This window comes from Artemia franciscana, chromosome 12 (assembly GCF_032884065.1).
Source record: "Artemia franciscana chromosome 12, ASM3288406v1, whole genome shotgun sequence".
Taxonomy (NCBI): Eukaryota; Metazoa; Arthropoda; class Branchiopoda; order Anostraca; family Artemiidae; genus Artemia; species Artemia franciscana.
Window position 1 is genome coordinate 28886127 of NC_088874.1, and position 22885 is coordinate 28909011.

Genomic DNA, 22885 nt, shown 5'->3' on the forward strand with positions numbered 1-22885 from the left:
CTTTCTCTTAACTCTACATTTTAAAACAGTAAAAAAACTTTAGCGTAAAGAGCGGGGCGTTGAGGAGGAAAAGCCCCTTTCATATACGGAGTAATTTCTGTTCGTTTTAAGTTTTAATGTCGCTCCTTACTTTCATTTAAAAAAACTTGTTTTTTTTTGCTTAATTTCTGGACGTTTTTGAATTAATGCATTTTTTATCTTGGCTCTCCGCGCATAAATAATTAAAACGAAATTTGCATATGAATTTTTTTGGGCTAAATGGCTATTTCATAGTTTTAATCGGAAGATTTTGAGAAAAAAGGAGCGAGAGGGGAGGCCTAGTTGCCCTCCAATTTTTTGATTACTTAAAAAGGCAACTATAACTTTTAATTTTTTACGAACATTTTCATAAGTAAAAAATATACGTAACTTACGAATTAACTTACGTAGCGAACTTCTATATTCGTATGTTTTTATTGCGTGTATGAGGGAGCTCATCCCTCGTTGATACCTCGCTCTTTACACTAAGGCTTAAATTTTGTCCCAATTCCTTAAGAATGACCCCCGAATCACAAAGGCCGTAGAATAAATAGTTGAAATTACTAAAAATACTTTAGTGTAAAGAGCAAGGTATTACGAGGAGGTAAGCCCCTCATATGCGTAATAATTTATGTTCGTTTTAAGTTTTAATGCTGCTCCTCACTTTCAGTAGAAAAAACTTTTCATATTTGTTTTTTCATTTTTTTTAAATAATGCTAGAAAATCCTGTGCCCCCTCCATTGAAAGTCTCTTCCGCCATGGAAAGATCCTCCCACGTAGCCCCCTCCTCAACTCTCCCCCCAAACGAAAAAAATCCCCCTGAAAACGTCTGTACACTTCCCAGTAACCATTACTATATGTAAACACAGGTCGAAGTTTGTAACTTGCAGCCCTCCCACGGGGACTGCTGGGGAGTAATTCGTCCCCAAAGACATAGTTATTGGGTTTTTCGACTATGGTGAATAAAATAGCAGTCTCAGAATTTTGATCCGGTGACTTTGGGGAAAAATGAGCGTGGGAGGGGGCCTAGGTGCCCTCAAATTTTTTAGTCACTTAAAAAGGACACTAGAACTTTTAATTTCCGTTAGAATGAGTCCTTTCGCGACATTCTAGGACCACTGAGTTGATGTGATCATCCCTGGGAAAAAAAAAACAAACAAAAAAACAAATAAACACGCATCCGTGATTTGTATTCTGGCCAAAAATGCGAAATTCCACATTTTTGTAAATGGGGGCTCTCCAATAAGGTTCTCTGATACGCTGAATCTGATGGTGTGATTTTCGTTAAGATCGTATGACTTTTAGGTCACCCCCTATTTTTTAAAATGAGGCAAATTTTCTCAGGCTTTTAACTTTTGACGGGTAAGACTAATCTTGATGAAATTTACATATTTAAAATCAGCATTAAAATGCGATTCTTTTGATGTAACTATTGGCATCAAAATTCCAGGTTTTAGAGTTTTGGTTACTATTGAGCCGGGTCGCTCCTTACTACAGTTCGTTACCACGAACTGTTTGATTAATTGCTTTTGATGTCAATGAACATTTTTACAGAGAAAAAGAAATGATATTGTTTAAATAATCAGAAAACTAAGCAAGTGCGCTCGTGGGCACATCAAACTGTTTCCATTCTAATCATAAAAATAAAGAGATTGTTATAAAAATTCCATTCGTCTCGCTCATTCGACAAGAAAGCGACAGAGACAATTTGGCTCGGGTCGACGTACAACATAACATTGACAATCCTAATTATTATTCCTGTTTGGCTACCTTTACTACCACTGCAACTTGCAACAGCACTAAGCCACCTGAGCCCAATACAACACCGTAATACTCCCATCGGCTATCTTTGGGTGAGGAAAATTCAGAGAGATCTTTTCGAAAAAAAAACCTTAAGTCGCCGAAACATCAAATTCAAAAAAACCAAAGCCATCGAAACCGTGAAAACATCACGCATGCTAGTTCTTTCTGGAAACAAAATTATAACACCTATTTTAAACTATTTAGCCTAAGGTTATTAAAGATCACAGTTTAAGAAGCATAATGGACGGAATGGCTGCCCCATTTCCCCTTTGAATGTATTATTATCACCAAAACTACAGAGTTGGTTCATAGTATTAATAGTGCCAGTGGTGTCGTTGAGGGGGGGGGAAGTTGCCCCCCAATAATTTTGAAAAAATATATAACCTATTAGGCATGCTGCTACTAACGCCACTACTGCTACTACAACTATTGCTACTACACTAGCTAAGTGTATTAAGTTAAAACTCTCAATGAATATTTAGGTGGATGTTAGACTAAATCAAAACGAATTTTGATCATGTAGATTGTCAAAAGGGTGACAAAGCAATATCAGAATAACGGCTTACATTATTAAGTTGGACCTTTCACGGTAATTTGTATCGGAGTTTAAAATAGCCAGAAGATACTATGTGAATACTTTTAACACTACTTCTAAGGTTGCTGTAGCTAATGAAATGGAGGCACTAAGTTCAAAATTTTAGGGAGCATTTAGGGGGAATTGCAATTAAACAAAAAAATATGCATGCACGTATCAAAAGGACATATAAGCAATATCATAGGCAGCGCTGCTCTATCATAGCTGGTAATATCATTGATACTTTAAAGGAGCTAACTTTTTCGGAAATTAAAAGTTCTAGTTCCCTTTTTAAGAGTCAAAAGTTATTGGAAGGCAATCAGACCTCCTCTTTAGCTCATAATTTCCAAAAGCCTCCGATCAAAATATTAAGACAGACTTTTTATTCAGCATAGCCAAACGGTCTAGTAACTATATCTCAATGGTTAATAGGTAGGTCACCCTCCCCCCCACAGTTGCAATTTTACCATTATGCTTAAAACTGAATGTTGCTTGAAAATTAAATAAAAATGTATTGTTTGCATACTGGTTGGCAATATGACGACTCAGCAATATCCCAAGAACAACTGAGGGTATTAAGTTCAAAGTTTTACTCAAAGTTTTATACTTTTATTAATGAGTGTAAGTGTCAAAAGAGTGCCAAATCATAAGAGTGTAAGTGTGTCCAAGCTGTCAAAGAGCATAGATAGGATTTTTTGAGAATGGTATTAAGTTTTATTTTTCAGGTCAACTAGAGGAGGTATGAAACTGCATTAAACATTACTATTTGCGTTAAGATTTTCAAAAGGGTGTATATTGTTGAAAGTGTTTCTCCAGCATACAAAGAGAAGCCCAAACCATAAATTTCTAAAGAAGAAACCGAGAAGATTTAAATTATTCTTTTTTACTTTCTGCTCGTTTTGAGTTTGACCCGGTTATTTATTGTAATTTCTGTTCATTTTTGGTTTCATCTATTTATTAATGCTGATTTGTGGTAGTGTTACGCTTGGTAGAGTATTTGATTCTATTATTGCTAATTTTTTGTTTAATGGAGGTTCTTTACTTTTTCTTTGATAAACTTATTTTATGGAAAAAGTTTTTTTTTAATTAATAACTAAATAGGTCAAATTGGTTAGGTCATAGAATTTGGTAAAAGGGGATCCATTCCAGGAATCATTTAATTGTTTTAATTTTTGTTTTTAGTATTTGATTGAAACTCTGATTCTCTTATTTATCATTGAAATACCTAATACACACTGATAACGCCCTATTCCTTACGTTTCGGATTTAAATACTGACCCATATATGCCAAAATGCCTCTGTGTATATTACTATACTGACTTCTTGCTATCTTCTCTTTTCTTAATATTTCTTTTAACCAGCTCAAAAAAAGAAGAAAATTGACATGTGCTAAGAATTATGACTAAAATTACCGCATTTCAAACAACACCAACACTACTTGTGGGACATTTATTTCTGCATCAGCATGCTGTACGAATAGTCTTATGACAATAGAATAGAGTGAATTTAAACGAAATATGTATATTTCTTATGTACATTTCCCACAATTTAGAAATTTTTTGTGTACATATAAGCAGTACCAAAGCATTATATTTTTTTTATTGTTATCAGTTTTATCATGCAGGAGACTGAGCTTTGCTAGTGAAGGAAATTATATGCATATAAACATTATTCAGTGTAGCCCCCCTCCAGATATGTATGCATCAAAAATTGTGTAGTTTTTATAGAATTCGTTTTTTTTAAAGATACAAAGGGGAAGATAATTTTCACACTCTAGGAGTCAATTTTCCCTTCCAATTGGCACCCCTGGCATTTTTAATTAGCTTAAGGTTTCTGCCGTAATGATCCCAAGAACTGTTCAGATTTTTCGTAAGACGATGCCCAACGGGTAAATTAATATTTCTAACTTTATTTTTCGAATACTTTCAAATTAGAAATACTGTCACTATTTAAATATGATGAATATGTCACAATATAATATTACACAACCTGTAGTAATACTTTGACTTATCCTGTATCTTTGTTCAGACAGCGCTATAGCGATGCCTATTATTTTTTGTTTCGGCTTTGTGCGGCCTGATGATATCAATGCTATTCATTAAAAGAAATCGGTGCACCTACAGAAAAATCAGTTTAATAAGAAATCATAAATCGTGTATGTTAAAAGTTTAGTATAACACATTAATTCTTACTGAGTAAAAATCCATTCAAAATTACGAGCAAATAAATAGCACGATGCATGGGGCTACTAAAATAGGCTTGGTTCAATAATGAGATTTAGCATTCTGTTCCGGGCTTGGGGGTTGGAGGAATTGGAGGGAGGATATGTACTACACCATTAGTGGTGAATCTGGCTGAAAAAAGCCAAATGTATACGGCATTTACCTTTGCCCACCCAGAAGCTTGTTTACACTATACTACTGTCGTCTGCGGCATGATTGTTTAATGTGTGTTTATTGTTTATAATGTATTGCTTAATCTTTTTAAATTCACCATGAAGTTTGTTTTCAAATATTTACTTTTCTTCACTACCGCTTAAAAAGCACCTACTTCAATAACACTCCCTCTTGCCCACCCAATAAAAATACCGTAGCTACGCCCCTGAATAGTGTTAATCATTGATTCAATATCCCTTTTGTAGTGTCTACATCGGCATCGATACATTCCGTTTTCCCAGCTTACACAATGCCCTCCACCAATATCCTTCTCTGCTGCAAAAGTTCGTATTGGTTTCGGTGGAGGGTATTCCACAGATGGGGACGTCTGTGTCCAACTGTTTACTGCTGACTGTTCTCCACAATTCACTAAAAGGTCAAATTGTGCATAAGGATCATTGTTTGGTTTTATTTTATCCATTTGGTTTAAACAGCTAAATCGAAACTGAGCTATTTGAAGTGGCTGAACTGGAACAATTGTAATTTGATAGTATGGTTAACTGGTTCTTGTCATGTGACGTGATTGAAAACCCTTTTGTTACAATTTCGATTACACAAGTTGGGAAAAATACTTCATTTGTCATGAAAATATAGTCAATGAACATCAATATAGTAAATACAGAATACAGTCTCTCCCCCAATGATAATCATACAGAGCAATTGAGCATAAAGTACGGCAAGGGGTCATTTTATATTCTTGTGCCCTTTTAAGAGCTGAAATTGGTCGGAATACATTATTCAACTCTTTTAACCCCCTATTAATGACGTCGGATCAAGAATTCAAGTTAATTTTAATCAGAACGGTTGATAGGTTGAAAAACTGTGTCTCCGTGATAAATGGAATTTGAGGAGCACGAGTCAAAATTCTACAAACAGCTCATTCTTCAGACTATTCATTGCAGTAGAGAGGTGAATATTCCACGTCTTGTATAAATCAGAGTCATGCAAAAATTTCAAAGTGAGCGACTGGAGGACACAAAGTGAACCAATGGGCAGATCACATATTGTCGAAATCAGAGTCATGCGAAGATTTTCGATTGGCATGGTTGGAGGGCCTTAAGTAGAATCTTCAGGTATGTGCTAAGCCCCCCCCCCCAAAAAAACAACAACAACAAGAACTCTCTGCTTGTCTTCTAAACACAGACAATTTGAGCCTTTCATGATGTCATGACGTCCAAATGGATCATAAACTAGAAGTCCCAAATGGACCTATGTTAAAAAATCTTTTTTTTTTATTGGACCTTTAACTTGTGCCTCGGTTTGTCTTTTGTGATTATGAAAGATATATCACAGGACCTTTGTTTCTTTTAATTGTTCAGGTGGTGAGACAAAAGCTTCTTCTTTTTCCTCTTGTCTTTTGTCATTATGAAAGTCACATCGCCGAACCTTTGTTTCTTTTAATTGTTCAGGTGGTGGGAGAAAAACTTCTTTTTCTTCCAACGATTTATCTAGTCTAGATTTTTGATTTTCAAAGGTATGGCAGGCATTGATGACCTTATCCATGTTAAAATCCCGAACCCAATCATCATCGCAATCATTTTCAATTTGTTTGGTTCGTTTTATCTCGGCGCGTCTTTCGTCATTATCATATCGCCAAACCTTTGTTTTTTAACAAAGGTATGGTAGGCATTGATGACTTTATTCATGTCAAAATCCCAAACCCAATCATCATCGCTGGTCTTCATTGTCATTTTTGACTTACCCACATGCTCGGTGTCGCTTGTCTTCTAATCATGTGTGTCTTTGCTCTTCATTTTCATTTTTGACACGCTCTAATTGTCATTTTCGCATATCTTCTAACCTCCCATGTCTGCTCTTCATTTTCATTTTTGACACATTTTTGGATTTTGATTACTTCAGACAATTTAGTAATGGCCTTTACTTTAGATATCCGTATTGGTGTTGTCGCAATTGATGTTCTAGGTTGTCGATTTTCATATCTTATCACGTTTGATAGTTCAGGTGTTGGTTTCAAAGAATCATCATTTATAGTAACTGCAACTGAAAATATTCGTTTCTTTGGTCTTCAAAAAGCCATTATATTTTATAAATAACTGATACGCTGGAAACTCAACAATCTTATTTATGCTATGCATTTTATGCTATGATTAAGCTATTATGCTATGCTTATATGATGTACTAACATTGTACATGAGACATCATTTGGAAAAACCAAAATTAAGGCTCTTAACACATTTTCACAGACTATTTAGATCATTTTTTGCGAGAATATCCGAAGGTACCGGAAAAAATATGGATCCTTTTCGAGAAAAAATAAATACATAAGAAAATTCATATACAATTATTGCTTATAAATATAGTATATATATATATATATATATATATATATATATATATATATATATATATATATATATATATATATATATATATATACATATAATATATATATATGTATACTACATATATACTATATGTAGTATATATATATATATATATATATAAATATATATATATATATATATATATATATATATATCTATATATATAAAAATAAGTTGTCTGTGGATGGATGGATGGATGTGTCAGGTGACGTCACCTGAAAAAACTGGATCAGGTGACGTCAAAACTGAAAAAACTAAAAAAAGGCAAAAACTACAAAAAAAACTAAAAACTAATAAAAAAAATAAAAAAGCTAAAAAACTAAAAAAACTATAAAGGTAAAAACCAATAAAAAACTAAAAAAAAAACTGAAAAAACTAAAAAAAGGCAAAAACTACAAAAAAAACTAAAAACTAATAAAAAAAGTAAAAAAGCTAAAAAACTAAAAAAACTAAAAAAAAACTAAAAAAAGGTAAAAAACTAAAAAAAATAAAAAATAAAAAAAAACTAAAAAAAAGGAAAAAACTGAAAAATAAGCTAAAATAAAGGTAAAAACCAATAAAAAACTAAAAAAAAAAGGAAAAAACTAATAAATGACGACACTCAAAGAGAAAGCGACCAGGACAAAAGGAATGTTCGATTAGCAATCAACAAAGCACAGGGACACAGGGAGTATAAATGACGACCAGGACATAAGTAAAAAAAAAAACTATCTATATATATAAAAATAAGTTGTCAAACTAAAAAAAGGCAAAAACTACAAAAAAACCTAAAAACAAATAAAAAAGCTAAAAAACTAAAAAAACTAAAAAAAGGCAAAAACTACAAAAAAAACTAAAAACTAATAAAAAAAATAAAAAAGCTAAAAAACTAAAAAAACTAAAAAAAGGTAAAAAACTAAAAAAACTAAAAACTAAAAAAAACTAAAAAAAAGGAAAAAACTGAAAAATAAGCACTAAAAAAGAAAAAAATAAATGACGAAACTCAAAGAGAAAGCGACCAGGACAAAAGGAATGTTCGATTAGCAATCAACAAAGCACCGGGAAGCACCGGGACACAGGGAGTATGAATGACGACCAGGACATAAGTAAAAAAAAAAATTAACAAAACTAAAAAGAAGTTAAAAACTACAAAAAAACTAAAAAGAAAAAAAAACTAAAAACTAATAAAAAAACTAAAAAATCTAAAAATCTAAATAAGCTAAAAAAGAAAAAAAAGGAAAAAAATAAAGGAGAAAAACAAAACTAAAAAACGAATGTATATACAGACCGGGACACCGGGATACAAATGACGACCGGGACACAGGGAATATAAATGACGACCGGGACACAGGGACACAACTACAACGGGGACACCGGGGGAAACAGGGGGATGTAAATGACGACCGGGACACCGGGACAGGGAATGGTCGATTAGCAATCACCATCAACAAAGCTCAAGGGCAATCATTAGAATCATGAGGTATAGATCTGAATACAGATTGTTTTCCCATGGACCATTATATGTTGCATGTTCAAGAGTCGGTAAACCTGACAATCTATTTATATGCAAAGACAATGGGACAGCAAAGAATGTTGTATATTCGCAAGTTTTACGTAGTTAAAACCATATATATATATATATATATATATATATATATATATATATATATATATATATATATATATATATATATATATATATATATATCTATCTATATTCACAGGTGGGACATAGGGACACAACTACAATGGCGCGTAACTATTATGGCGCGTAACGACTTACGCGCGCGGGGGGGCTTGGGGGGGGGCGCGAAGCGCCCCCACCAACTAGGTGTTGGGGTGGCGCGAAGCGCCACCCCAACAGCTAGTATATATATATATATATATATATCTATATATATAAAAATAAGTTGTCTGTCTGTCTGTGGGTCTGTGGATCTGTGGATCAGGTAACGTCATGTTTCGGCTGACGTCATGAAATTAGTTGCCGTCATTTTTGTTATGACGATGCTTAGTATATTGTAAAACACATTAATTTGGTTAATAATATACCAATTAAAACACCAAAATGAACATGCTGGAGTAGTCACTCGGTGAGAGAGGGTGTCAGAACGGAGAATGAAGGTCCCAGGTTCAAATCCTGGTTAGGCTAAAAAAGGTAAAAAACTAAAAACTAAAAAAAAAAACTGAAAAAACTAAAAAAAGGCAAAAACTACAAAAAAAACTAAAAACTAATAAAAAAATAAAAAAGCCGAAAAACTAAAGAAACTAAAAAAAGGAAAAAACTTAAAAAACTAAAAACTAAAAAAAACTAAAAAAAAGGAAAATGAAAAATAGAAGAGAAAAAGAATACTAATAAAATTAAAAATAAAAATAAAAAAAATAAAAAAGATAAAAAGCTAAAAAAAGGTAAAAACCAATAAAAACTAAAAAGAAAAAAAGGTAAAAAACTAAAAAAAAAATTCATCTTAAAAACTAAAAAAAAATAAAAAACGTAAAAACTAAAAGAACTAAAAAAGTAAAAAAAAAACTAAAAAAAGGAAAAAACTGAAAAATAAGCGGGATATAAAACAGGGGGATATAAATGACGACCGGGACACCGGGACATAAGGAATATAAATGAATCAGAAAATACAACTCATGTTTCCAAATGACGTCGTTTGGAGCCCAAATTGAAAATCCAGATCAATTTATGTCTACTTTCAAAGTAAAAGGGCAAATTTATCATAGAGCAGGGTCTCTTCTACCATTCTCAGGCGAGAATCATAAATTTTTACAATTGTACTTCATCAGTGATAGAAATTCTGAATTGAATGCACGTTGCGAAATTTCTCCCAACATTGAAAGGACAATCGTTTCCCAATTACAACATCTTTTCCACGAAAATAATAATTTAGTGCGTCTGTTCAAAACAGCCATCGATTTGATGCCTACTTATACGCATAAAATTGTTATTTCCGCTGACAAAACGCCTCCTGGCCAACATGTGCGTAGATACAATGCTCCAACTATCGACGAAGTGGCCATCGTTATGGTCGGTGATCAGTTTTTACCTCGAGATATTATTCTCAGGGTTTCCACCACACGTGCTACAACTAAAAATAGGCCTACCAATAATACTTTTAAGAAATATAAACCCACCAAAGCTTTGCTATGGCACTCGACCTGCCGTAAAAAAAAACTATGGAAAACCTAATAGAGGCCACAATCTTGACAGGGCCTTTTGAGGGTGAGGCTGTTCTTATTCCTCGCATTCCCAAGATTCCAACGGATCTGCCTTTTCAATTTAAAAGATTGCAATTCCCAATTCGATTAGCATTTGCAATCACCATTAACAAAGCTCAAGGTCAATCACTAGAAAAATGTGGTATAGATCTTAATACTGATTGTTTTTCCCATTGACAATTGTACGTTGCATGTTAGAGGGTCGGTAAACCTGACAATCTATTTATATGCAGCGACAATTGGACAGCGAAGAATGTTGTATATTCGCAAGTTTTACGCAGTTAATTTGTATTTTATCTATCTATCTATCTATCTATCTGCCGTAAAAAAAAACAATGGAAAACCTAATAGAGGCCACAATCTTGACAGGGCTTTATGAGGGTGAGGCTGTTCTTATTCCTCGCATTCCCATGATTCCAACGGATCTGCTTTTTCAATTTAAAAGATTGCAATTCCCAATTCGATTAGTATTTGCAATCACCATTAACAAAGCTCAAGGTCAATCATTAGAAAAATGTGGTATAGATCTTAATCCTGATTGTTTTTCCCATGGACAATTGTACGTTGCATGTTCGAGGGTCGGTAAACCTGACAATGTATTTATATGCAGCGACAATTGGACAGCGAAGAATGTTGTTTATTCGCAAGTTTTACGCAGTTAATTTGTATTGTATCTATCTATATAAAAACGAGTTATGTGGATGCATGTTTGTTTGTTTGTAAAAAGAGCGTTTGTATATGACGTCATTATTAGTACATACGGCTTTGCATATGCACAGACAATGGGAAAGCCAAGAATGTTGTTTATTCGCAATTTTTGCGTAGTTTGAAACACATATATAAATCTATCTATATTCACAGGTGGGACACAGGGACACAACTACAATGGCGCATAACTAATATGGCGCGTAACGATTTACGCGCGCGGGCGGGCTTGGGGGGGGGCGCGAAGCGCCCCACCAACTAGGTGTTGGGGTGGCACGAAGCGCCACCCCAACAGCTAGTATATATATATATATATATATATATATATATATATATATATATATATATATATATATATATATATATATATATAAATTATGTATTTCTTTTAAGTTTTATAGGTACACTTTTCTAGCAATAGAAAAATAATTCCTTTAGCATGAATAATTAACATGATTGGAGGATTTTGTGTACATTTTTATCGTTGACCAGCTCGTAAGTGTAGCAACGTACTTGTTTTTTAACTCAAAGACCTTATATGGATATTATTCATTGCCAGGGACTCAAACCGGAATTTCAGGATTCCATGCTTCTGCAGCATGCTACGAAGATTTCCTACAATTTTATACAGTTTACCAATTCAACTCAAATGTTTGAATATAAACAATGCCGATTTAGTTTGTCAGGGACTTTCTAAAAGTTAAATAGAAATTAAAAATAAATATAAAATGTGCCAAAGTTTCGAGTAACGCTTACATCGAGTTACGCTTTGCATCTATAAAAACTGATGGCACGGTTCTAAAATTCCTAGTACCAAAATACTTTCAGAACAAAACCCAAGATATTTAGCAAATTGATCATATTACAAGTTTTGAATAAAAACAAAGCACGCTCTAATGGAAACACAAATGTACCACGAGCAGAGCAGGTGTAAAATTTTGGGTTGATTTGCTAGAAATGGGGTTTTGGGACTGCTACTACCACTAACAATCCATTATAGCACCTCAAGAAGTTCCATTATAGCACCAAAAGTCCCTTCAAATCTTTTTTTACCACCCCTTCCCACCACTTTCGGGGATGAGCTGCTTTTCGGTTGACCATAGATAGTTTGACAACAAAGACGATTTTTGGCACAACGACATATTCATCCACAGAATTTGTCCTAGCCATTCCAACCTTTTTCTCATTGTAGACCTAGAAAGCACGATACTACTGCATTTTTCGTACAGCTCATTGTCTTAAATAGGGTCACCCATGAGGGTATGGTTGGGGGAAGGTTTATGCCTACCCCAAAATGAGTAATATTAAGCAAACAAATTTATATTTTGACTATATGACCGCCACAAAAATCCTTCGAAGTAATTGAACCCCACGACCATCCCAGAAATGGGTTAGTCGTGTCCCATCCTGAATGAATTTCTGGCAAAATACCTGTCAACAAACAGACAGCATTAATTGATAGAATGGGTAAATGGTTTATTTCTGTGTTCAATATATTTGATATTTTTTTTGAATAAATTGATTTTCTACTCTGGCGTTTAGGGTTTGGTTGTTTTAATTGTCTGTCTCTTTCAATAGCTTTAACCTTATTATTCGTGCTAACACTAACATGGGAGTCCGCTTAAGGAATGTATTTCCTTATAATTTCCTTAAGGGGCCAGACAGATACTAATTTGGATGACAAAACTCTACAAAGTTTTGAAACTTTCAATAAATATTTTACTTTTAATATACATTTAACCTGTTGTAGCACAGTGGATTGGTGCTCTGCTTGGCAATACGGGGCCCAGGGTTCGATCCCCGCCGCAGCAAGGTTGGGCGACAAGCTTGCTACTTGTTCCTGTAAAAACCACCCAGCAACTGAAACGTCGATTCGACGCCCTATGCGCCAGCAATGGCTCTGGAGGATCTTTATCCTTTATCCTAATATACATTTAATATATATTTTATTCCAATCTAGCAATAGTCTGCAATGATGAACTGTCTCCTAATTCCAGAAAGCTGAAAAATTTGTTTTTTAATAGAGTCCAATAAAATCCAAGCTTTTAAATTTTGGGACGAATCCATCATAAGCCTGATAAAACAGACATGTTACTACAGAAAACAGACAAAGTTTTTATGATATGTTCAGTGTTGCATAATATCCTAAAGTCATTTAATGCTGGATTTTATTTCCGCTAAATTGTAATAACGCCTAAGATGAAAGTGATAGGCATTGAACTGTAAATGAAATAAAACCGTTCAGCCAAAAACAACGAAGTTTTTAAACGATAAAAGCATTTTGTCTAGAGCAGTGGTTCTCGAATTATTTAGGCACTCTACCCCCTTTTACCCTCAAAACATGTTATGTTCCCCTTCTAAGTTACCAGTACTAAGTAAACTGCAGCAAAAATATAAATAAAATTGTATGTCCTAGAGTTAAATGGTTGTTTTAATTTTTTGTTGGCTGGCCACGTACCCTCTAAAAAATTTTGCGTACCCCCAAGGGGTACGGGTACCACAGTTTGAGAACCACTGGTCTAGAGCATCGTACGGTATAAATTCTTTCGTCACGTTGAAATCTAATTTATTAAATAGTAGGGTTTCTTTGTTCTAAAGATTCTTATGATATAATATTTAGTAATGCATAGATTTCTTCTATCGGAACTATCAAATTAGAATGTCCTTTCTGATGGGATATAATCTGATATGAATCCAACGTTGTATAATCTTTTAAATAAATTGGCTAAGGCGACTCAAAACGTATTATGTTACACAAGATCTATTTGTAGACACAGTTTTTGGTTATAAATTATTCATATATGGATATGAGGTAAGAATAACGCATAGTCAAAGCCAAAACATCGTTATATGCATAAAACATCGAAAACCATATAATCAAACACCAGCAATATTCACAGAACTAAAAATTAATAATACCTTTAAAGTGGCAAAAGAAAATGTCTTTTGGGTAAACGGTACTTTCGTCTTATAGCCACAACACTCAAGATCTTATATAGCGAACATGAGACAATACCCGGTTTTATGGTGTTCATACCAGACAATATTAGCTTCAGCTCGGTGAGAAACTACATTGTAGCTCTATTTTAATTAAATATTTAGTTGGTATTTTGGTTAGGTTAGTTTAGGCTACGTATTTAATATAATGCGGTGTGGGCGGATCCTCTCCATAATTCTTTGATGCAGTTTTCATAATTTTGTTTATAAAGTATTATATTTTCATCATATTTTATTGCATTCCAATAGCATTAATAAAACTTCAGTTCTCGACAGAACTTGAGTGCGGCGGCTATAAGATACAAATACCGAATAAACATACACTCTATATATTATACTACTCTGCAAACCAATTGTGATGAAGCACTCTCTAAGACACCAGGAACCAGCGACTCAGTGTCCTCCAAATACTTTCTTTCAACGCAGAAAACCCTTTATACCAGTTCAAATGAATATGGAAGTGCAAGAGTATCTTTTGGGTAGAAAGTCTCGGGTTTTCTTTTTTAGTTTTAAATTCAAATTATTTATAAAAGAAATTATTAAGGTAGGTTGGTTCAAATAAATACAGAATAACCAAAGACAACCCTTTTTCTAAAAATCAATATCCCTAACTGTTACATTTGATTCAACAATTTATCAACACAACTTATACCTATTTCAATTTATTAGTAAATTTATCGTCTGTTATTTAAAAATTTGAGCAATGAAAAAAGAAGAAGAATAACATAGCTGAGAGCTAAAAAAAAAAATATATATATATATATATATATATATATATATATATATATATATATATACGAAAATTTAAAACGCAATCACATGATATAAATTTTTACTGAAGAACGAGAATATGAAAAATTATGCTTCAAGCTTTGTTTGCGTTATTAATTAAAACAAAATTCTACAAAATAAGTTTTTTCAAACAACTGAAAAACAAAACAAATGAATGTGGATGAAGTCTTAATAATTTGGATTTATTTTGGTAAAAAAAGTAAAAACGTTTAAAATGCATTCCATTCAGTAAAGTGAAAATTATACTCTGGTCTTTAGAAGACATGAGAGGGGGGGGAGTCATCCCTGCTACATCTATGCTAGTCTCCAATATGTTGTGCCAACGTCGCTCTTTACTTACGCAATGCTATTGCGTTGCCTATGATTAGTATAGACAAATCTTTCTATATAGTTGACCATTGTCTGTAACACTCAACGAATTGCTAATCTCGAAACAATAACGTAATATCAATACAGGCAACAGCTTCTCCAGAGTACTTGTAAAATCAGCTGGTTTCTGATAACCACACCTAGTGTAACCTACGTTTAGAATTTAGGCACTTAGAATTTTGCGTTTGTGGATAAAATGTTTCTTCTCAGGGTTTCGTAAAAGAGTATTCTGTTGATAGTCTGGAAGGTGTACCTCATAAGATTCTTGATTACGGAGTAGTGTGTTCAAGCCACACCTTTGACTTTTTTCTTTTCCCTCAAATATTGAACACCACACCTTTCTGGAAACTCCTCTTTAATATCCGATCATCATTTAATACCCGAATAACATCCGATCAATTTTTTTGCAAAGTATTTGCTTTTGTTATCTCGACGCTATAAAAATTCTCAAGTTATTGCAAACTAGCAGTATGATTTGTTGGGTGAAGGCATAAACAGGCTTCACCCAGATAAAATGCAAAGCCCTCTTAAACCCCCCCCCCTCTCCCAAAAACCTTTTTCTGAAAGTATTAACTGAATCTCACAGCCACGAGAAAAAAACATGATACACTTGCCAAAACTGTGAATAAACTGTCATAGTTTTCATAAAACCTACTGACAGTGTAGCTGGAAATACTAGCTTGGTTTCATCTAACGATTGTTTAACGGTTGTATGAACAATAATGATAACCATTTATTATCTATTCGGTATGGCTCATTTTCTAAAAAAAAATTATATAGCAATCTAATCCTTGCCTTTTCCTTATCGGCATAATACCATTAAATATTTTCTTATATAAGGCTTTAATTTTATCAAAGTTTCATGGGTTTTCTGCAAAACTGCTGAAAACTTTTGTATTTTCCATCAATGTTTCCTGTATGATCCACCATTTTTAAATAAACAGAAATGCGGTTTTTGAGCGCAATTTTTAAAAAAGTAATACATGCCAAAAATGAATAAGAAAAGTTGAATTTTGGAACTAATTTTAACCAACTAAACAAAGTCAAATTCCCAACCAGTTTCCGAACAGCATTTAACGGTATTAGGTTAACAATATATCATATAGATTAACGATAGGTTAGCGATAAAAAAGAATTTGACTATTTACTCCATTTTTGAAGTTTATTTATCAATATGTCTGGGGCCATTTTTTTCGTTTTTCAAAGTTCTTCAATAAAATATATTTTTCAATGAAAATATCCCCATAACTGTATTTCTCCAGATAAAGAGGGGCAATAGCCCACAATGCCTCCCATGTTGAAGCCTCTGCATTTGCGTTGGTAATATTAGTTTATTTGTGCTAAAAACAAAACTTATTCTAAAAATGGCCAAAATCAGCAAAATGACAAAAAGATATTTTTAATTATTATTTTTTATTTATATAATAGAACCGATGACATAAATAAGCCGTAATACATGACTTAATGCATTAAAATATATACTGTACGCTTCATAACTTCTTTGATGGCAATTTAATTAAGTCATTATGAATTACCTTTTAAGTTTTCCGCTTTTCTTATCCTCAATTGGGACACTAGTAGTGGCAACACTGACTGGTGTATTTGCGGATGGAAAATTGTCCAAACTTTCAGCACCATCTTCATCCAAAAGGGGTTCAAGGTCCAACTGCAGCCTTTCTTTCTTATTTTTATCAGATACCTTGTCTTCCACTTCATCATTTACATCATTAGTTTCCAACTTTTTATTTAAGGTATTCATAATATCATTGAAAAAGCTCCCTTCCGAGCTGGGAGATTTTAAATCTTCACTGCTCCCACTTTTAACTATTTCAACGTGATCACAGCATATTGAGTTTCCTTCATGGTCAATTTCAACTTTATTCTCATCTGTTCTGTATATCTCACATTTTAAATTAATAAAATTCTCCTTATCTGCTTGTTCTCTTTCACTTTTTGTTAAAGGTATAACAAAGGTTAACATTTCCGCTTTTATATTGTCTAACTCATTTCCAAGCCAGTCATAATGTGTGTCCTCTCTTAGCTTATTGGATAATAAACTTGAACTTTCACTTATCATTGTGCTCGTCTGCACCACTCCATAGCCTGAAAAAGAGTAATAAGCGGATATCAGTGTAAAATATTTTGTGTAAATTTCCAGAGCTCAACAGGGTGTGTTCCAGGGTACTACAAAGGGTATGTTCCAGAAGACTCATTGGTGATATTTAATTACTTTTTATAGTTACATAGTAATTCTTAATTATTTTCGTTTCAAGACAGCTGATGACAAAAGGATAGTAGGTAATTTGTACTACAAGAAGTACAGAAGGGAATACAACCAATGTTAGCCGCTTTTATGCATTATGAGCGTGACATATACTAAACATTTTACTAAAGCCAATGACATTACTACCAGACATTTTAACTTAAGCCAATATCAAATGTTTAATGAAAATTTTGGTTTTTTGAACTTACCCAATTTTTGTTTTTGAACTTACCCAATGAAATACAAAGGAGATAAGATTTTATTTTCCCAACAAAACAGCAAATATACCATATTAACACTCAGCAAAGAAAAAAATTAGCTTCAAATATCAAATTCCCCCCCCCCCCCCGTAAGGCTCTATGGCCGAGAATGGAAGGGAGGAGCAGAATAAAACAAGCCCTTTCTTTGCTTAGGCTGTTAATACTACTGAAAGTGTTCATTAGTAATTATAAACATCGGAGGCATAAGCAAAAAAAAGGGTGGAAAGGAATCTTGATTCCAAGTTTCCCAATAATTTCATATAATTCTTCTGAAATTTTATTGTTTTGACGATTTTATCACTATTTGCAATAAGTTTCTTTGTATGTTAGCTTTGCTGAGTATAAATTTGGGTTCGATGTGTAGGATCCGGATTGCATGGGCACCACGGATAAGAGGTTTGACCATCCTCCCAAGTATTCATGCAGAAGGTAGTTTTTGAGCCTTGACATAACCCCCAAATCTAAAGATAGTTAGATCTTCTCATTAAATTACCATGTTTGTTATTTAATCTGGTTGTATCCGGCAATTTTAATTGTCCCTATCCCAAGGGCTGCCTGTCCCCATTTATATGAATGATGGCACCTTCCCTTTGGAGACAAAAAACTTACAATAAACGCAACATACAAAATAATTAGAAATATGATGGAAAATTTTGCCTCCTTCCCCCAAAAAAGTGCTTACAGGCTAGCAATCCTAAAAAAAATTTCTATGGATGTCCTTGCTAGATTCTTACTAGCCCGAATTGAACTAGCGTTTTTAAAAAACTTGAAATTTACCAAAATATTACTAACAAAACAAAGTTTTCTAAAATACAGATGTATTGATTACGTCTTCACTCATCCAGATTTAGATCCATACTCTGAAATATGTCAGATAGAATAACTAATGCACCGAAAAAACTATTTTTTTGTAGCGATCAAGGAGTGGCGAGAACCCTAGATTCCCTGGATACATTTATATAGTATACATGCTTTAACTACGCTATAAGAAATACATTCTCCTAAAAAAGCACCTCCTCAAAGAGATTTATACCAGGCTAAGGTATAAGGAAATAGGAAAGAAGGCTTTCAATTTCTGCAGCGAAACTGAGAAGATGACTTTCAATTGAAAAGATGACTTTTAAAAAGAAAATTTACTAAACTATTAGTTTAGTGAATTAGTTTTTATTGTTATTAGTTATTTTTCTATTATTAGTTATTTGTTTAGTTTAGAGTGTGAGCCATTAGCCTATTAGTAATATGTGCCTATTAGTAATATATGACTAATTATTTAACTCTTAAGAATCTTTGCAACAGAACGAAATGTTAGCATGTTGCCAGGAAGTATTATAATTGTTGCAGCTGCTCCAGCAAAAGTTCCTCGAAAAGCCTAACTGAACATAGGAGTTTGAGAAGAATGCTAAATGAATTTCTGGAGTGTCCTTTTTTTCAGGTCGTTAATGATTACAGGATTTAATCGTGTCCAGCAAAATAGTTTTGGCAATTTAGGCTCCTGAATTTAAGGAGCTCTCAAGGAAATTTGAAGAATTTAAGGAATATTACCCTATGACTTTTTCTATGCCAGTAACCAATTGGAAATCCAATATTAAAAAATATTCAGTTGACACTATTCACTTGAACAAATTTTAAGAACTACACATGCTTAGCGACAAGTTTTAAAATAAAACTTGAATGTAACCACTGTAAATTCACGAATTGGTTCTGAGAATTATGGTAAATCACAATATCAGTTGTGTAAAATTCTGAATGACATTATTCTTTAAAGCCAATTTGAAATAAGGAATAAAGTAGCTCACTAGTAATCGCCAGATATAATTAAAACACTGAAGGATTGAAATCAAAAATTTTTAGAGCACTTTATATTTTTAACATGTACTGAAATATCTTGGTCAATATGTGAAGCAGGGACGTAGCTAAGGGAGGTGGGGAGGGGGATAGACTCCCCCCTAAAGTTCCATGGTGTCGGCACGCAGTGCCAACATCTTGAAATTTAGCTTTTTTATTAGTTTAATTTAGCTTGTGTGTCTGAATTTGTCGGCAAACTGGATTTTGTTTTACACATTATTTAAGTCGCCCCTTGAAACTCAAAACCCAAGCTGCGCCCCTGATGTAGCGCAAAACTTAACTCGAAGATATGATAAAAAAATTGAATTTTTCCTGTTTTCGATAATTTTCTTTTTTTTTGGCTAAGGTTTACTTTGACACTAAACTCTCCATATAATGAGTTTCAATAAGTAATCTCGAAACATAATTAAGCTATATCAACTGTGTGATAACCGTCAAATAAGTATTTGAAAAATAAAGTATTTGAAAAAAAAGTATAAAAAAAGAATAGGGTGTTCCAGAATAAAAAAAAAAATCTTGTGATAATGAGCTATAGGTAAAGAGCAACCAGGAAAACACTAACAAAAGGAATTTCGATCAAAATATACACATCGAGTAATATATTTTCTTATAATGATTTCAACGATTTAAACTAGGAGCAAAAAATAGTACCTTGCAAAAATGAACTCAATAAATTTTATTATTGATACCGAACATGGTACCGAACTTGAACTCAATAAATTTTAGTATACAGCTCCCATTCTCTACAAACTTCAAGTAAGATCAGTTTTCAGTAAAGCGCAAGTTTTGCAGAAATCTATAAATTTAGGTAAATATTACGAGTCAGTTTATTTGTGCCAATATTGTGGAAATATGTTGGAAAAATTGCAAAGGAGCCATTTTGGTTCGTTTTAAGTTTCGTCTCCGAACTTTACTTTCATTTAAAAAACGTTTTAAAAATCTTTTTTTAATTTATAAAAAAAAAAAATTGACACAGAATCTTTCCAAAAATACGATCAAAGCCGTAGAGTATCAAAAAAGCATGCTAGATCACTATAATTTCCAATGATTTTTCATTGAATTCATAAAATCTGCGCAACTTCAATATATAACGAATAAAGCTTTATCTTAATTCTACTCAAGTCTTAAAGTAGCACACGCCGGTATGCTCTGTAATAAATCTAAAAATTAGCTGTTTAGAGTTTAATGGTTCATTAACACAGTCCATAATTTTAGCAATAAATCTCGTCTCTTATTTTCGGACAATTGTGCACTAAATTTCAGCAGTTTTTAAACCAGTATTTGAATTTTTGCCATCATGAACATTGAGATTGGAATCTTTACAGTGTAAACATAATATTGGCACTTCTTTCGTTCAATCTTCAGGCACTCCAGTGACGGTATATCGATATTATAACCATTTTGATTAGTACACCATAACAAAATGTAGCAAACTTATACGCATATTTCTAACATTAAATAAAGTCGAAAATGAACAAAAAAAAATCCCTCTTGTTCATAAAATGGTTCCGCATTTCTTTTTTAAAGGCTACCTTACGTATTATTGAAAGATAAAATAATATTTATTTTCAAAACATTATCTCAAAAGCTCTATTGAAACTGAATTGGCCAAATATGCCGCAGTAAAAGAAAAAAGAAGAAGAAGAAAAAAAAAACCAAGACAGCAATATAAAAGTTAAAAATTAATCAAACAAGAAATCTAACAAATATAAAAGTGGTCAATAAAAAATTTATACAAATTAGTAAAATATAATATTGAACAGTTTCGCGCCCAAAACTAATAATTAACTTGGCACAAATAATGGTCAAAAAACGAAATTGGGGGGGGGAGGATATAAGATAATACTGTATTGACAAATGATTGTCACAAGCTAAAAAATAGTCGAGCTCATATTTAAAGTACAATAATTGAAAAATTAAAGTATTCGGAATCAAAAATATAATACACGTCCAAATCATTAAGAATAAGATACAAAATGGATATTAAGAATGGATACAAAAATGGAGCAACAGCAACAATTAAAACTGGAGCCAAAGGAGTAGAAGAAAGGGGCAAAAACAAAAATGGAATCCGAAAAAGGGGGTATCGTTGTTATGACAATTTACCGTCTACTAAAAAAAAAGAAGAAAAAAAAAAGAAAAATACGAAGGAGTTGTTTTTGGTTCAGAACATGAATCAGGAAACTTTAAGGTGCTCCAAAATCAAGCCGGTAAAACTTTTTTGAAACCCCTCGGTAATAGCATGGATAGAAGCAGGCACATACGCAGGAATTTTTTTCGGGGGGGGGGGCAAAACCTTCGAAACAGCAAATATAAAGTAGCACTTTTTTTATTTAGTAATGCAAAAAGCCTGTATATCGGAAATCACAGAATAACTTTAATCTGTAGCATTGTAGCGGATGGGGGGAAGAAGACTGAAGCCTCAAAAGTGCGTTTTAGGCTTAGGTTATGTTCATAGCGATTTAGAACCAGTGATTAATCTATTATATCCCTCTGAAAGGGAAATTTTAGGGTTAACAGTGCAATATGGGTGCTGTGGGGGATAGTTCTTCTATTGCAAAAACATAGATTTTAACGAAAAATGATTGTTTCCAAAATTGATCCAGTAAAAGCTGTACTTTATCCTGAAAAGGGGGGATAAACGCCCTAATATCAAGGATAATTCTATTTTGCTGTGGAAATCAAACTCTCTTTACAAAAAAAATAACAGTACAATTTCTAATTACTTCAAAGAGGGTAAAAATTAGACAGAAAATGGGTTAATAATTGGGCAGTGACTTGACCGGATAATTGCATGCTGTAAAATCCCCCCAAAAAGGCTTCACACATGTATCTAGATTCTTAATAAATGTCCTACTTTTGCCAGAGATCCCAAGAAACCATGGGGAAATTAAACATTTCACAAAATTTCGGGGGGGGGAGGGCTGGATCCGAAGCCCCCCCCCCTGCGTACGTGCCAGGATAGAAGAGTAAGTTGGGGCTGCTGTTGAAGATAGTAATGAGGGGATTCCAGGTTTTACGATGCCCATAGCCACTACTCTTTTCTTCTTTTAATGGTTTAAGATGACGAAGAAGTTTAAATCCAATTCCGTCATGACGCAGGTGTTATTAATTTTCTTCAAGACACAAGTCCTTGTTGTTACGCAACACGGAATGTTTTCTAAGAGATACAGTTGTCTGTTACATAATAGAGAGTCTTTTTTCTTTGATTGTTCAAAAAAACCACGAGGGTCATGAAAAACCTTCCGAGGCCCCACTGAATCATGTTTTCTTTG

General features: G+C 33.3%; 1 protein-coding gene across 3 annotated transcripts in view; it reads right to left on the bottom strand.

Moving 5' to 3' along the window:
* LOC136033960 (uncharacterized) overlaps nucleotides 1–22885 on the bottom strand; it is a 167792-nt gene that overhangs the window by 117547 nt on the left and 27360 nt on the right. For all 3 annotated transcript variants that reach the window (XR_010619067.1, XM_065714986.1, XM_065714985.1), the window contains exon 2: nucleotides 16778–17345. Coding sequence is in view for 2 of the 3 variants with exons in the window: in XM_065714986.1 (XP_065571058.1) it covers nucleotides 16778–17319 (542 nt within the window). In the remaining variant the exon portion in view is untranslated. The remainder of the gene's footprint in view (nucleotides 1–16777; nucleotides 17346–22885) is intronic.